Below are 14,138 nucleotides of genomic sequence, written 5' to 3'. Positions count from 1 at the left end.
TGATCCTACAGAACAAACTGTTTTTCACGATGAATCGGTTAAACTATCTACTAATCGGACAGCATCCAGCAGTGGATGATTTATTATGGATTGATGATGATGACACTTAATTTTATATGGAGAGCCAGAAGTTACACTGCATCCCAGTTAAACATAATACTATTTACAAGTAAATAAATAATTATTGGACCTACAGAGCGACTATATCAGCTTTTGCAACATCCAGGCTTGCTGCTCCAATTTACACGGGAGCTAGGCTGGCTGAGCTGAAATTAGGGGCACTTGTACAAAGGTTCCACTCGAGACAGCCACGTATAGGAGCTTCACCCCATCCTCAGAATAGAATAGAATAAAGTAAATATATAGACAAAGAAATAATATTATAATAGCGTTCGTGTCCATAGGTATCAACGACTGTGCTGCAGGGCTATATCGCAGTCAATAGAGTAAGCTCTTAGATTTATTCCTACAATCTTAATATAATAATCAAGTATCTATGTGTTTATCCTATTGGTAAGGGAAGGGAGTCAAATGGGTGAAATAACTCACGTATTATGCTATACCTCCATCCAGAAAATGATAAAATTATTAAGTATTCCTTACTACCTATTGAAGACATGATGTTGTTATTGAAAGTACGATAAAATTCTTAAATACTATTTATTTTTATAGTATCAGAGTAGTACATAGATATCGCGTAGATATAAGTAGTAGTAGAACATATACATCGCGATTGATACTCCATCATGAAATGCGATTTTATTCAGTTTCTATTAATGCCAGTTTTTTATTACATCACCCATGGTCCTCATCAAATCTGATGCTTTGAAGTATGAAGAGCAGCATTCACTAAGATACCTAGATATTTCAGTTTAGTTAGAGAAGGGTTTATACCTTATGGGCGTAAATTTCTATGTGGAAAAGTTTTGGCATAAATAACTATGAATAAACCGAACGAAGCATTTAGACTTTAGCGAATGATGTTTTTTTAAGAAAACAGGTATTTTATAAAGCATTTATACCATAATTAGTATTTGTATGAGACAATGCACATGTCCTATCCAGGATGTATCCTATTCAGCTGTTGTTTTCTTAAAAAATCATTTGCCAACGATAAGGTTCACAACTTTCATAATGAGCGAACCGTATTCCCTTGATCAAAAGCCTAGCTAGAATAGGATATTCTGCGTAAACTAAATTAGTGCAGTAAGCCTACCAGAAGAACTAACAAAATAATAGTAAAAAAGACTGATAGGCTTCAGACAGAAAACTTATAACAAAAAAAAAAACTTTTAGGAAAAAAATATACGACTTTAGCGGTTGTGTACAGGCGAGTTCCTGTAAAAATTACCTCCTCCTGACGTAGCACCGGCGGTTGTGACGGTCGCGGACTGATGATCTGCAAGGCGTTCCTCAAGGTACAATTTTAGGTCTATTGTCATTGTTTTTCCATTAAAATTTGTTGTGTACTACTGTAATCTCGAAATAAAGGGAAGTCAAAGGTGACTCACGAGGGTGCCAGCCGCATTCCACTAATACAATTTATACCCACGTGATAAGTCGCGCATACTATTCCATCTAATTTGAATAACGTCATACTATAGCTATAGGTAAGTTAAGTATTTCTTTGTTATATTTTCAATGGTTTTAGTTGGTATGGTAACTTTTTTATGTGTATAGGAATATTTTCCTCGTTTATTTCACCGAGCTGGATTTGGATACCCAGTACAACAGTTTCTTTTTCAGTTTTAAATTTTAAAATAGGCATAGGTTCTGCCACATGTAATTTCTTATTCATATCCATGCCATGTACTGAAGGATGAAATTTAAAATACTCGGGTTGGTTAAATAGACAGGCAAAGGGAAATTTGGGATTGCAAAGGATTTGTTTTAAAAATGGCACCTCACTTTTTTGTTCAATAGTACATGGACTGACTTGTTGAAAAGTTTATCAGGAATAATAATTATGTAGTATGCTAACCCTATTTTGATCATGTAGAAAATTACGGTATTTAAGAATACCACTAAAGCAGCCTCACCAAGTGATGTATCAACAATATTTTATGTACCTACGTCCGGCGCAGCATGGTATGGTAGTGAGCAACTTGATCTGACTAGGTAAGCATTTCAGCACGGAGATAAACTATAGACACGATTTAGGGCCACTTGCACAAACACTTAAATCTAGATTTAGTGTCAAGTCTCGATTTAAGAAACGTCAATCCATATAAAATTTGACACTAAATATAGATTTAATATGTTGGTGCAAGTGGCCCCTAGTGTTTGGCAAGAATAAGATGTCCTTAACGACTTTTACTGTGACGCATGCGTCAACTTGAACATTATCATATTTGCCCAGAAGTATTACCTACATGCATACATATACAAACTAAAGTAAGCAGGATCTGTTGCTCCTGAAAGTCTCCGAGTCAGAGTTATCTTTATCATTTGCATTTAAGTAATAGGTTGGCAGCTAATATGTCGGTGTTTTAAAACTTACATTATATTTAAGTATATGCTGTATTATCGGCATTCGCTTGGTTATTATCATTTTATGTTCTTAAACATTCCTTCTCGATTTTCATGTCTTTGCCCTTTAAAGATTTGTTTTTTTAATAGGTTTGTTTGACATCATGGATTTTAAGGGGTTTAGCTAATCGTATTTATGGCACCTTCTGATCTGAGCTCCTTGTCCTGAATCATAATCCACCAAGCTATGACAGAGCAGACTAGCTGCTAGTCCACTGCAGGTTTACAGAATTTTGCTATAGATGAGCCGTGATGCATTGAGGTTCCTTGAATACATTCTCCGTAAGTGCATGCAGGCATTCAGTTGCAGTGTACGTCGTCATAGTACTCAGAGTTTCCATTCAGCGATAGTAATGCAGGTACATAGTTGTTCACTATCACTAAGTGGGTATGTTACCTATTGTAGGTTGTAGTAAATCCAATTTTAGACGGTTATTTTATCAGAAGCAGTAAAACCATAGCGTGTCCAGCTATGTCCTTGTACGGGCTCGTAATAGCTAAACGTCGTACCTACATGTATTGCTATAGCAAAAACTTTCGAAAAATATATAAGTTAATATATTATGTAAGTAGTAACTTCCGGTCCATCCATGATGAGCGTATTCATTGTATATGAGTCTGTGCCGATTTAGCCTCATACTTCTAGATAGCCTACCTAAACCATAATGTGTGAGATACTTTTAAGCTGTATGTTGTTATAAGTGTCGGTATAAAGTTTTAACATATCATAAGAATTAAAATAAATAGGTACATTTAGGTTCCACTTGTACTGCATTAATACCAAACTGAATAAAATCCATTTGTACTTGTAGACTTTTCTCGTAGATTGATGCTGTGTAGGTCTACTGGGATTATTTGAGGTTGATTGGTAAGATTGTCTAGAAAACAACGCGGCAACGGTTGTTTATGGTATATATGTCGCAGGCAACTGGTTTAATCTCCTGTTTAATTGAACCACTAGCCCGTTCATTGGATGGCGCTGTTCAGTTGTATGACTAGGCCGAACGTTGATTGTACAAGCGTCACAAAACGTCCAACTAGTTAGCTGACTTAAAATCAGTCAGGTGGTGAATAAAACAAATATGGCGTCTAACAGCTAACAGCTGACACAAAAAGCACCTATATTGTTAGTTTTTTGCAAATAAATTAGCTTTAAAGTGCGTTATTGGTGTTAAAATAGTGTGCCAACATGGATTTACCTATTATTACGCCGCGGGCGGATAGTTTCAAGGAAAAAAGTGGCGAAACTGGATAATTATGAACAACAATATGAAGGAACGTTTATTGTTATTGTTTAGTTAATTTTTGAGATAAGAGCTTTGTAACATAGTCTTTTTGTTGACTCTTGTCTGGTGATGTTCACCCTAACCAGACATTAAAAAGTTGCTATACTATATCCCATTCAACGACTTCGCTGAATGACGTTCAGTCAAGACGTCGAACGTTACAATCAACGACTTGACGAGTTGTCCTTTAGTCATACAACTGAATAGCGCCATCCAATGAACGGGCTAGTGGTTCAATCAAACAGGAGATTAAACCAGTTGCCTGCGACATATATATACCTACTTAGAATAGATATACATGTTCTTTTATAAAATCTACGGGTGTGCGAATAGCGAGTGGCGTACGAAGAAGATAAATTTACATAAATAATTCAAAATTAAGTATGTTGTGGATGACAAGGATGAAAGGTCTGGCTAGCCTAGGTAACGGAATAATGTCTCACATCACGTGAATCAAGCCTTTGCAACCTCCAAAAAGATCGTTTCTCTCATAGACCCTCATGCATAAAATCATTTCTCGAAGCAGTTCCAAAAATAAACTTCTCTCAGTTTATCCTCCTGATTTCGGGCCACTGCAACAATTTGTAGCATGTGACGTAGTACAATGCATTCCATAAATATTTGTAATACTATATCTAAACAACATACGTCACAAGTCACATACCTTCTATTTAATAGATAGCCAAACTAGACCTTATTGACATGTCTACGTCATAGCGCATTCCAGAATCTTCATATAAATATGTTACTATTTTACTGAATAAAGAGAGAGTTTACTACAGTTAGACACGACGCGTTATTCATTTCACTACTCCAAGCGCCCAACATCTCATGGCGACCGCGACAGCCGGCCTGCCTCTTCGCGGCAGTGCCGGTTGCACTCGAACGTAAAAGTACACGCGTTACGTGTCGGAATAAATAAATGAAAATAAAATCCTTTAAAAAAAAATAATTTTGGAGTGCGTGAAAAATAAAAATAAAAGTTAATATAAATAAATAGCATAATTGGATGGCGCCTGGAGTCTGGAGCAGTACAATAAAATGGAGCTGACGGCTGGTGATGGAGCTGGAGACAGACGGAGCAGGGAGACTGGTCTGATGGCTGATGTGAATCAGCGTGATGCATTGACAACGTATGCGAGCAGTGCAGTGATGTCATCGTCAAAGTGTAACGTGATGAGTGCAGTGCGTAAAGTAAAAAAGTGAAGTGAAAACTTGCCATGGGTCATCCTTAATATGACGAAAGTTAAGTAAATAGTTCGTTAATGTAATGTAGGTTTTAGTTTTTTTTTATTCTACTTAAAAGATTTATTATATTTAAAGTATTAATTTTAATAATTAGATATATTTTAGAAACGATTGTTGACGACAACGACGGCACAAAATATATTAACAAAAATATTTAATAGCATTTAATAATCACGAGGGGCTTAAAAAACCGTTTACATTTACACTAATATAGACAAGAAAATATATGTATATTGATTATTTATCAATATTTAAAGAATTATATATACAAGGATGAAGGCATAACTCAATAAAGAGTGGTGGACTCTCTTTCTGATCATGGTGTGATCGAGCATCCACTGTGTAGAAATGCAGAAATTTTCCACGAAAGTAAAGAAATATTAAATAATAGTGCAAAGGTGCACAACGCGCAATGGACGCGATAAATATAAGCGTAGTATAGTATAGACGTACACGCATAATAAGCATGGTGTATATGATACATGCAAATATAGAAATAAAAAAATACTTAAATAATTACCGCGCCTAGAAATTTCTAGTGATAACAAAAAAATGCAAATATGCTTATTTGCTATCGATTATGACAAAAGCTCAACTCAAGAGAAAAATCTCATAGAGCCAAGGAAAAATACTACTATTGATTCAAGGGTATCTAAATTGTGATTTTAATAATATAGATACCTACTTAAAAATCGAACAATTTACCGGAATTGACATTTATTTTCATGATTAATTATGAAAAATAACATTTTTAAGAGAAAATACGCCATTATTCGCCTTTACCGCAGATTTTTTTGTGTGTCAATCTTAATTCCAGATCATGTCTGAAACGAGCTTTCTTCGTGAGGGAATCAGATATATTTTGTTTCACTAAATAAAGGAATAGTGTAGGTATATAACGCAATAAAGAAAATGATGATAAAATAAAGCATGCTTGCAATATGTTTATGTGAAGAGAGGAAAGTACCTCGATAATATAAGTTAAAAGACGTTACAATGAATTATAATAATATAAAAACACAATTACTGACTATAAGTTCAATGATGAAAGATATACGTGGCCGTAGTATATCTACGTGTAGTCATCATAAAAATATAAAATACCTGAGTGAATCATAAATACTGAAGAATATCAATATAACGAAAAAGTTATGACAACCTTTAATGTAATACTGTATTTTTTTTAATAAGTCGTCAACAATGTGGTTCTAATATTTAATAATAATGTACTTTATTTGGCATAAATACTAGATACCTATCTATCTATGTTTAATTTAAATTATCTGTTTAACTTGGAATTAATTTAATTGTATTCAAAATCATTGTTACAATAAAAACATTTGTTCGCATCATCAATAAATTCCAGCGTATCATATTTCATCTTGCATAGTTGCATCTTGCCTGTTGTAAGTTAAATCAAATCATAATCCATATTTGGAGACGGGAATCTATTCAAAGGTCAAGTGCAGTAGGTACTCTATTATGTGATTAGATAAATGTTACGTTTACCAAAATTAAAAAAAAAAAATAATTTGTTAATTATAAAAAAATTAACATGTAATCATTTGAAATGACTGTACTTACTAAGTGAACTTACTTTTATTTAACCGAAATGTATCTTTAGAATATTTTATTATGTAATCCAAACCCATGTAATCCTTAACTATTAAATAATTATGTAACCTTTAGTAGTAGTAAGTATGTTGTAATTGCATTTTTTATTGTCTGTGTAATTTTAAAAAATATTTGCAATATTTTTCTCAAAATTAGGGGGGTGGTGTAGCATGTGACGTAGTACAATGCATTCCATAAATATTTGTAATACTATATCTAAACAACATACGTCACAAGTCACATACCTTCTATTTAATAGATAGCCAAACTAGACCTTATTGACATGTCTACGTCATAGCGCATTCCAGAATCTTCATATAAATATGTTACTATTTTACTGAATAAAGAGAGAGTTTACTACAGTTAGACACGACGCGTTATTCATTTCACTACTCCAAGCGCCCAACATCTCAAATTCCTATACGATGGACTGTCGTTGTGCGCGGATTTTAGGCATAAAAGTTCGCTCTTTTCGATCTAATGGTGGTTGATAGCAAACGAGACAACGAACCGCAATAAGAACGGAACTTACCAACTTTTTATTTACAGTCCTACTGGTTTCAAGTAGTACTTAATTTTATTTAACAACAGTATTTATAATGTCTTGTTATTGATGACGCCTTGTTGGCAGGAATACCTCAAGGAAGAGACATATTTTAACAATATGTAACGCTGACAAGTCAAACACGATTATATTTGGACGTAGTTACGCAGAAAGGCCTCAATCCACAACTTGGTCAAAATTGAGTTATATACTAGAACATGCTATTTAATGTAGGGTCTACCTGTCAAGAAAACAAACACAGTAAAAAACCAACTACAACATACTTTTTTGATGTGGGGGACCAACCCACATTGTATGAAACACACATTTTTTTGTTTCACATAAAGGACTCAAACTGTTTGAGTCCTTTTACAGAAACGCATTTCCTATGAAACCATGAAAAATTTAGTTTTGCATAAAAGACTCAAACGCTCTGAGTCGTTTTAGAGAAATACGTATTCATTAAAAAAAGACAATTTGTATTTAGCAGAAAGGACTCAACCCGTCTGAGTCGTTTTAGAGAAATACTTATTCATTGAAAAAAGACAATTTGTATTTAGCAGAAAGGACTCAAACCGTCTTGAGTCGTTTTAGCGAAATACTTATTGATTGAAAGAAGTCAATTTGTATAGAGCAGAAAGGACTCAAACTGTCTGAGTTGTTTCATAGAATAAAAGTTTTTAATAAAACAGTTCAAATTTTATATGGCAGAAAGGATTCAAACTGTTTTTGTTCCGTCTATTGGCCACTATTCTGTCATTGCATTTTTCCACCTTCCATCCCCCCACGAGCCAAGTGTCCTGCCACTCCCATTTCAGTTCGGCGACCCGCATACAGACATTGAACACTTTCCTCTTTTGACGGATCACCACGTTGGGAATACGTCTAAGTGAAATACTTAACATGGCTCGCTCTATAGCTCTTTGTGGAACTCTGATTCGGTGCACAGTTTCGTTGGTCATCGTCCATGTATCGGCACCGTATGTTAGTGTGGGCAAGTCACATTAGCAATTAACAATCCATAAGCAGCGTCGCTCGACTCTCAAACATCTATCAGATTCATACAAGTTACGCCCGATTTGATAAGCAAGCGACGATGCCTAAGGATTGTTAATGGCTAATTTTCGGTGGTGGTAACTCCAAAGGAATGTCACAAGGTGAATTGGTTCTCACACAACTGTCGGACCGGGAACCAAATCGACCACATTTTGATTATTCGAAAATGAAGACATTCACTTCTAGATGTTAGAAATACTTAAGAAGGGTTGCTAAAGTCAAGAGTGATCACCACTTAGTCGTTGAAAAAATCTGCTTGACGATAGCGGGAGCTCAGAAGCAGGCCACAAGATCTGCCAAAGATGTCGCTGTAAATAAGCTGCAGGACCCAGAAGTCAGAAGATAACTTAGTATCCAGATCCACAACAAATACCATCAACCTACTAAGTGTGTGCGACGCGCCTCAATCAAAGATAACTGGCATTAAAGACATGTTTTAAAATTTGCGAAGAAATAATAAGGCACAAGGAACACTTAAATAAAGAATGGATGTCTAAAGGAACATGGCATATGATCAACTGTCCAAGGAAGACTTAACATCGAACTAGACTAAAGAAGCACGAGTTGCGTACGAGTATTTTCTTTGTGAACAAAATATCAAACGTAATTTAAAAAAAGGACCCATGCTGTTAGTCTGATTCTATATCTTGGAGAAAACAAACAGCGGCTGCCATGAAGGATCTATAGAAAGAATCAAATAAACTTTGCAACAAACCCCAGGATATCTCCTTGTTACTATGGAAGACCGACTTGTAAGATGGTATGACCACATTGCCGAAGTTTATAAAGATCTAAACCAGTCTGCATCTGAGGAGTTGGATGCAGATTCAATAAACCAGGAGCATCTTGTATATCCAGATCTAGATGTATGTCAAGAAGCATAATCGTAATCATTATGATTATAATAAAATCGATAGCAGTCGTTAAGCCTAGTCAGAGACCTTCGGGCGGCTTGAAAACATCTGACAGTCAGGTTGCCCAATTACCCGTCAACTCTGTCAGCACAAGCTTGCTTGTGTTGGGGTCCACTAACCCACACTGGGACAGAGTAGTGGACTAGGCCTAACCCCTTCCTTCATTGGAAGGAGACCCATGCCCCGGCAGTGGAGATGTGACGGGTCGTGATGATGGTTAATGATTATCAGATTTATAATTATTCTGCATCTTAACATAAATTTTAATATCCAACCCCAAAGTAAAGTCGAAGTGATAAAGTCGGAGGCATAAAAAGGAGGATAGTTGCAATATACCGAGGATGATGAAGTGAAGTTAGAGTAAAAGAGAATTTTATTTATGTCCAAGTTTATCCTTTGAGGTTTGCTTATATTGCTTTATCCTGAAAATTATGGGATAAATACGGGTCGTAGACACTTACAAAAAAGTGGGCTTCCATTTCGTAAAAAAATATATCAAAATCGGTTAAGTTGATCCAGAGTTTTGCTCTTGGGAACACATTTCCGGTTAGAATTTTATTCATGCCCAACTTTTTTCTATGAGGTTTGCTTTCCGTCAAAATGCTTTATCCTGAAAATTATGGGATACAAACGGGTCGTAGATACTCACTAAAAACGTAGGCTTCTCTTTTGTAAAAAAAAAATATCAAAATCGGTTAAGTTGATCCAGAGTTTTGCGCTTGGGAACACATTTCCGGTTAGAATTTTATTCATGCCCAACTTTTTTCTATGAGGTTTGCTTTCCGTCAAAATGCTTTATCCTGAAAATTATGGGATACAAACGGGTCGTAGATACTCACTAAAAACGTAGGCTTCTATTTTGTAAAAAAAATATCAAAATCGGTTAAGTTGATCCAGAGTTTTGCGCTTGAGAATACAGTTTCGGTTAGATTTTTATATAGATGTGAAATGTTGTTTCCGATTACATTTCAATATAAAATATTTAATAATAGGTTTACTTTTGATATATAATTTTTATTTTGTGTAAAAAAATAATGTCTTGTGTCTACATTATAAATATTTTACTTTAAAAACCATATTGTTATTAAAAAAAATATTTTATAAAAATAAATATTTGGTTGGATCCTTTCTGCGAAACGTTGAATTTCCCTGCTTGCATAGAAAAAGCAATTTAGGAGAAAGGATCCAAGTGCATATTTTCATTAATAACTCAATAAATATTCGTTACAGCTACACCATGATTTGCAATAGTAAAATAACAATAAATATGAATAATTTAAGATAATTTCCACATATAAGATGCTTTTCATTGCTGAAGAATACCGATTAGAACTTAAAACGTCTATATCTCAGAACTAGGTTTGTGTGGGTTGAGTCCTTTCTGCGTAACTACGTCCATTTTAAGTAATGAAGTGATGACGTAGTTGTAATGATAATGATGTAGTTTATGTGACAACCCAGTAGGTAAAACTAAAAGGTAGTGTTATTTTATCTATGGGTAAAACGAAAATAGTATTAGAAGACGTAAAGCTTAGCAGTCAATTAAGTTTACTTAGGGCCACTTGCACAAACATTTGAATCTAGATTTAGTGTCAAATCTCGATTTAAGAAACGTCAATCCATATAAAATTTGACACTAAATCGAGATTTAACACTAAATCTAGATTTAATATGTTTGTGCAAGTGGGGCTTAATTAAATTTGGGTCGTATTCTCATTAGAATACACACACGTCATCAGAGTATCTTACATAGATTTATAAAGAGACATTCTCATTGCGACACCTGAGGTAGGTTTATCTTAACAATTCAAGCAGAGAAGAATTAACGCAAATGAATAGCGCGTGTACCGCTAGGTGGTGACCTGGTGACTCTCCCTCGCAGTTCGCGTTTACTCGCCACTCGATCGAACGGAGTAAAATATCGACTTCAAGGCAACAGTAGCATGTGAGAAGAGAACCAAATCAGTAATCCTCCTCTCGATGTAATAAATTATTTTTTGCAATTAGCTAATTAATTTGAGACGAAGGTAGAGTCGGCTGTTAACATTCGAACATCAGATTTCATTAAGCTAATTATTATTATGAGTATTTAAGAAAACGATGACTATGGAACTGTGAGGTTAATCGTTGATTTTTTTTATGTTAATAGTTTCGTAATTGCCCTACTTAGCATAGAAAGATGAATTTCAGGGAAATAATCTACTTAGACATTATTAAAATAATATCTGCATCGCAAAAGTTGTTCCGATGCGTAGCATTAAATATTATAGTCTTACATTTAAAAAGTATGTTCTATTCCCGCAATTCTAAATAGGTATTTCTTAAATATCACACGGGTATGTTTAAATTTAAAATAATAACCGAAGTTAAAGTTTATGCAGACATATGACCGACCACTGCAAATTTAAGATGAACACTACAAAAAAAACCTAAATATTAAAATGCCTAAAGAGTAAAAACTTACCATAATACTGCCAGCTCCATACAAACACGTAGACAGCATCGTGAAGGTAATAATAATATGAAATAACTTAAAATCTATATTACCAATCTTAGCGTCATACACATTTTTCAGATCTACCAATGTCCTCCATCCACAATATCCGGCACTGCAGAGTCCATCCATCCTGAGTAACCGTGAGATCCCCAAGATGTCTCGACTGACATAGGTCATCTATATGCTAGATTTGTTAGCCTACATAGAATAGTTTATTCACACAATAAGAATAACTTCAGTGGCATAACCCTATCTTTACTAATTGATTTAAAAACAGTTTTAAGTATAACTTACATTGTTCATATTGTATAGCATTCTGCCAGCCCTATGAAGTATTATGCATATAACTAGTATTGTGTGTATCAATAACTGTGTACTGATTGCAACTCTAATCATTTTAGTGTTAGCTGGGTTTTCACAATAAGAGTAAGCTTGGCCGGAGCCTCCAGTCTGTTCTGTCTAAACAGTAATAAGGCCTGAGCATACTGTTATCTTGAAAAGTAGCCTTTAAATATTCATTAAAATAGTAAAAATTTACGTCTTCAGTCAGTTCCAAAGTGTATGTTACGAATATGGGTATCAAACACAGAACTGGGGTAGTTTTCATTTATTTGTATAAAATGTATAACTTACGTAGGTGTGCTTATACTTATAACTACTTATAGTAATTAAGATCAGTCTTACAAATCAAACATTGCACTGAAATATTTTCAACACAATAATATGAAGAAAATATTACAGATGGTTTGAATAAATGTGAAGATAACATATAGCTACCTGAACGCAATGAAAGCATCTCCAAGCTCCCCTCCTACGATGTGAACTCCACCTTCAGGTATCGACAGGCCCCGAAAGAAATTCCTAATGTCCAGCGCATTGGCGGACCACGGGAGGTTCTGAAGCCTTATGATGACACTCATTTTTGCTGCGTCCTTGTCAGCTTATACCTAGACAAAGAAAATTATGTTTGGTTCTGAGGTTTATTCCAGGGTTTGGTTTCATTAAGTTAAGTTGTAGAAGTATGATGATACAAGTAAAATTATAGAAGACATTAGGGGTTTTAATACTGACTCATGTTAAATAAATAACCTCAAATGCAATGTTAAAAAATGATGTTTTTTGAGTAAAAATACTAATGTGTATCTGTAACACTGAAAATTATGCTGTTTGTTATTTTCCACAAACCCTTTCAAGATAGGCAACAAATTACGATGTAGAGCTCTACCTCTACCAAGTATAAGAGTCGAGTTATTGTATTCTGAATATTCTGGTAGACAAAAATACAAAATCTGTCGAATATCTTAATGATACCTTGACCACCTAAACACCTCGGTAAGTGGTGACTATTTATTACCCATTTATCATTGTGTTTTTTCTAGATTATTTTGAGAAAGGGCAGGAAAGAGCAAAGGACGCCATTTACCTAGGTACGCCATGTTCTTTGCCAAGAGTTAAAAACATGAATAGCACAGTTACTTACCTAGAACTACGCAGTGTACTTTATCACTAACACGTATTTATAAAGGAGACATAATTTTAAACACATTCAACACCAATCATTAACCTATTAGAGAGAAAAATTATAAATAAACCGGTCAACAAATTTTACAACGCCTTCCCTTCTTGACAACTTTGACAGATTAAATGAAAAACAAGATGGAGGATCAATGGCGGCGGGCGGGGGCAACATACCGGAAACAGATTTCACCGCCAAATCTATATAAACCATGTTGCGTAGGAGTAAAATTGTTAGGATTTCTGTGAGCCCATTAAATAAAACTATATTTTAATACCTAATCATTTATTTGATCCGACTTTGATTGAGCGTCTCCCTACAAAGCACAGATTAGTACTTACCTACCTCATGCCTACATCGAATAATATTGTATTGTTTGTTGCTACATGCGAATGCGAGTGTACACTCAGCTGCTGTCGTCAATCACGAGTAGGTACCGTACCTCGCTTGTGTTAAGCTGCGTACAGACCGGGCCAACGAACGGCCAACGAAGGATATTTATCGTTCTCTAGCGTTGGCCTCCGCATGCTCGTTGGTGTTCGTTAACACGTCCAAATACAATTAGTGCTCGAACGAATGTTCGTTGGCACTTGATTCCGGCTCTTTTCTCTTTCATTCGCAATTTAATCTTGGACGACGACAACATCATTATAATTGAAAACATATCGTCGTTACTCCATTCTTTGTTTTTCTGCATGACCTAAATGGCGGTAAATATCCAAGTAATTGACAACATTTCAAATAAAATGCTCACCGATTTTATTTTATTTTCGACGAGATATCACAAATTTAGATGACCCGTATTTTTTTATTTCTTAATATTTCTATGTTTTAATATATTTTTTTGATTTCAAAGTTCAAAATATTTTTAGTATGAGAGACGTCACGTCGAGGCTTGGGATAAAAATATTTTCGTTGCCTGCCTAACCTAAAA

At 34.8% G+C, this 14,138-nt stretch overlaps 1 protein-coding gene across 1 annotated transcript in view; it reads right to left on the bottom strand.

Moving 5' to 3' along the window:
- The window catches only part of LOC119693859 (RNA-binding protein 12), a 28,406-nt gene extending 15,060 nt beyond the window's left edge, over positions 1–13,346 (bottom strand). The window contains exons 1-2 of the mRNA XM_038118694.2: positions 13,169–13,346; positions 12,466–12,635 (exon numbers count right to left, since the gene is read on the bottom strand). Coding sequence (XP_037974622.2) covers positions 12,466–12,608 — 143 coding nt within the window. The 5' untranslated portion in view covers positions 12,609–12,635; positions 13,169–13,346. The remainder of the gene's footprint in view (positions 1–12,465; positions 12,636–13,168) is intronic.
- Positions 13,347–14,138: the final 792 nt, after the last annotated feature.

Source organism: Plutella xylostella, chromosome 16, assembly GCF_932276165.1.
Source record: "Plutella xylostella chromosome 16, ilPluXylo3.1, whole genome shotgun sequence".
Lineage (NCBI taxonomy): Eukaryota > Metazoa > Arthropoda > Insecta > Lepidoptera > Plutellidae > Plutella > Plutella xylostella.
The sequence above is the reverse complement of the archived record's forward strand: the minus strand, read 5'-3'. Positions and strand labels throughout refer to the sequence as shown.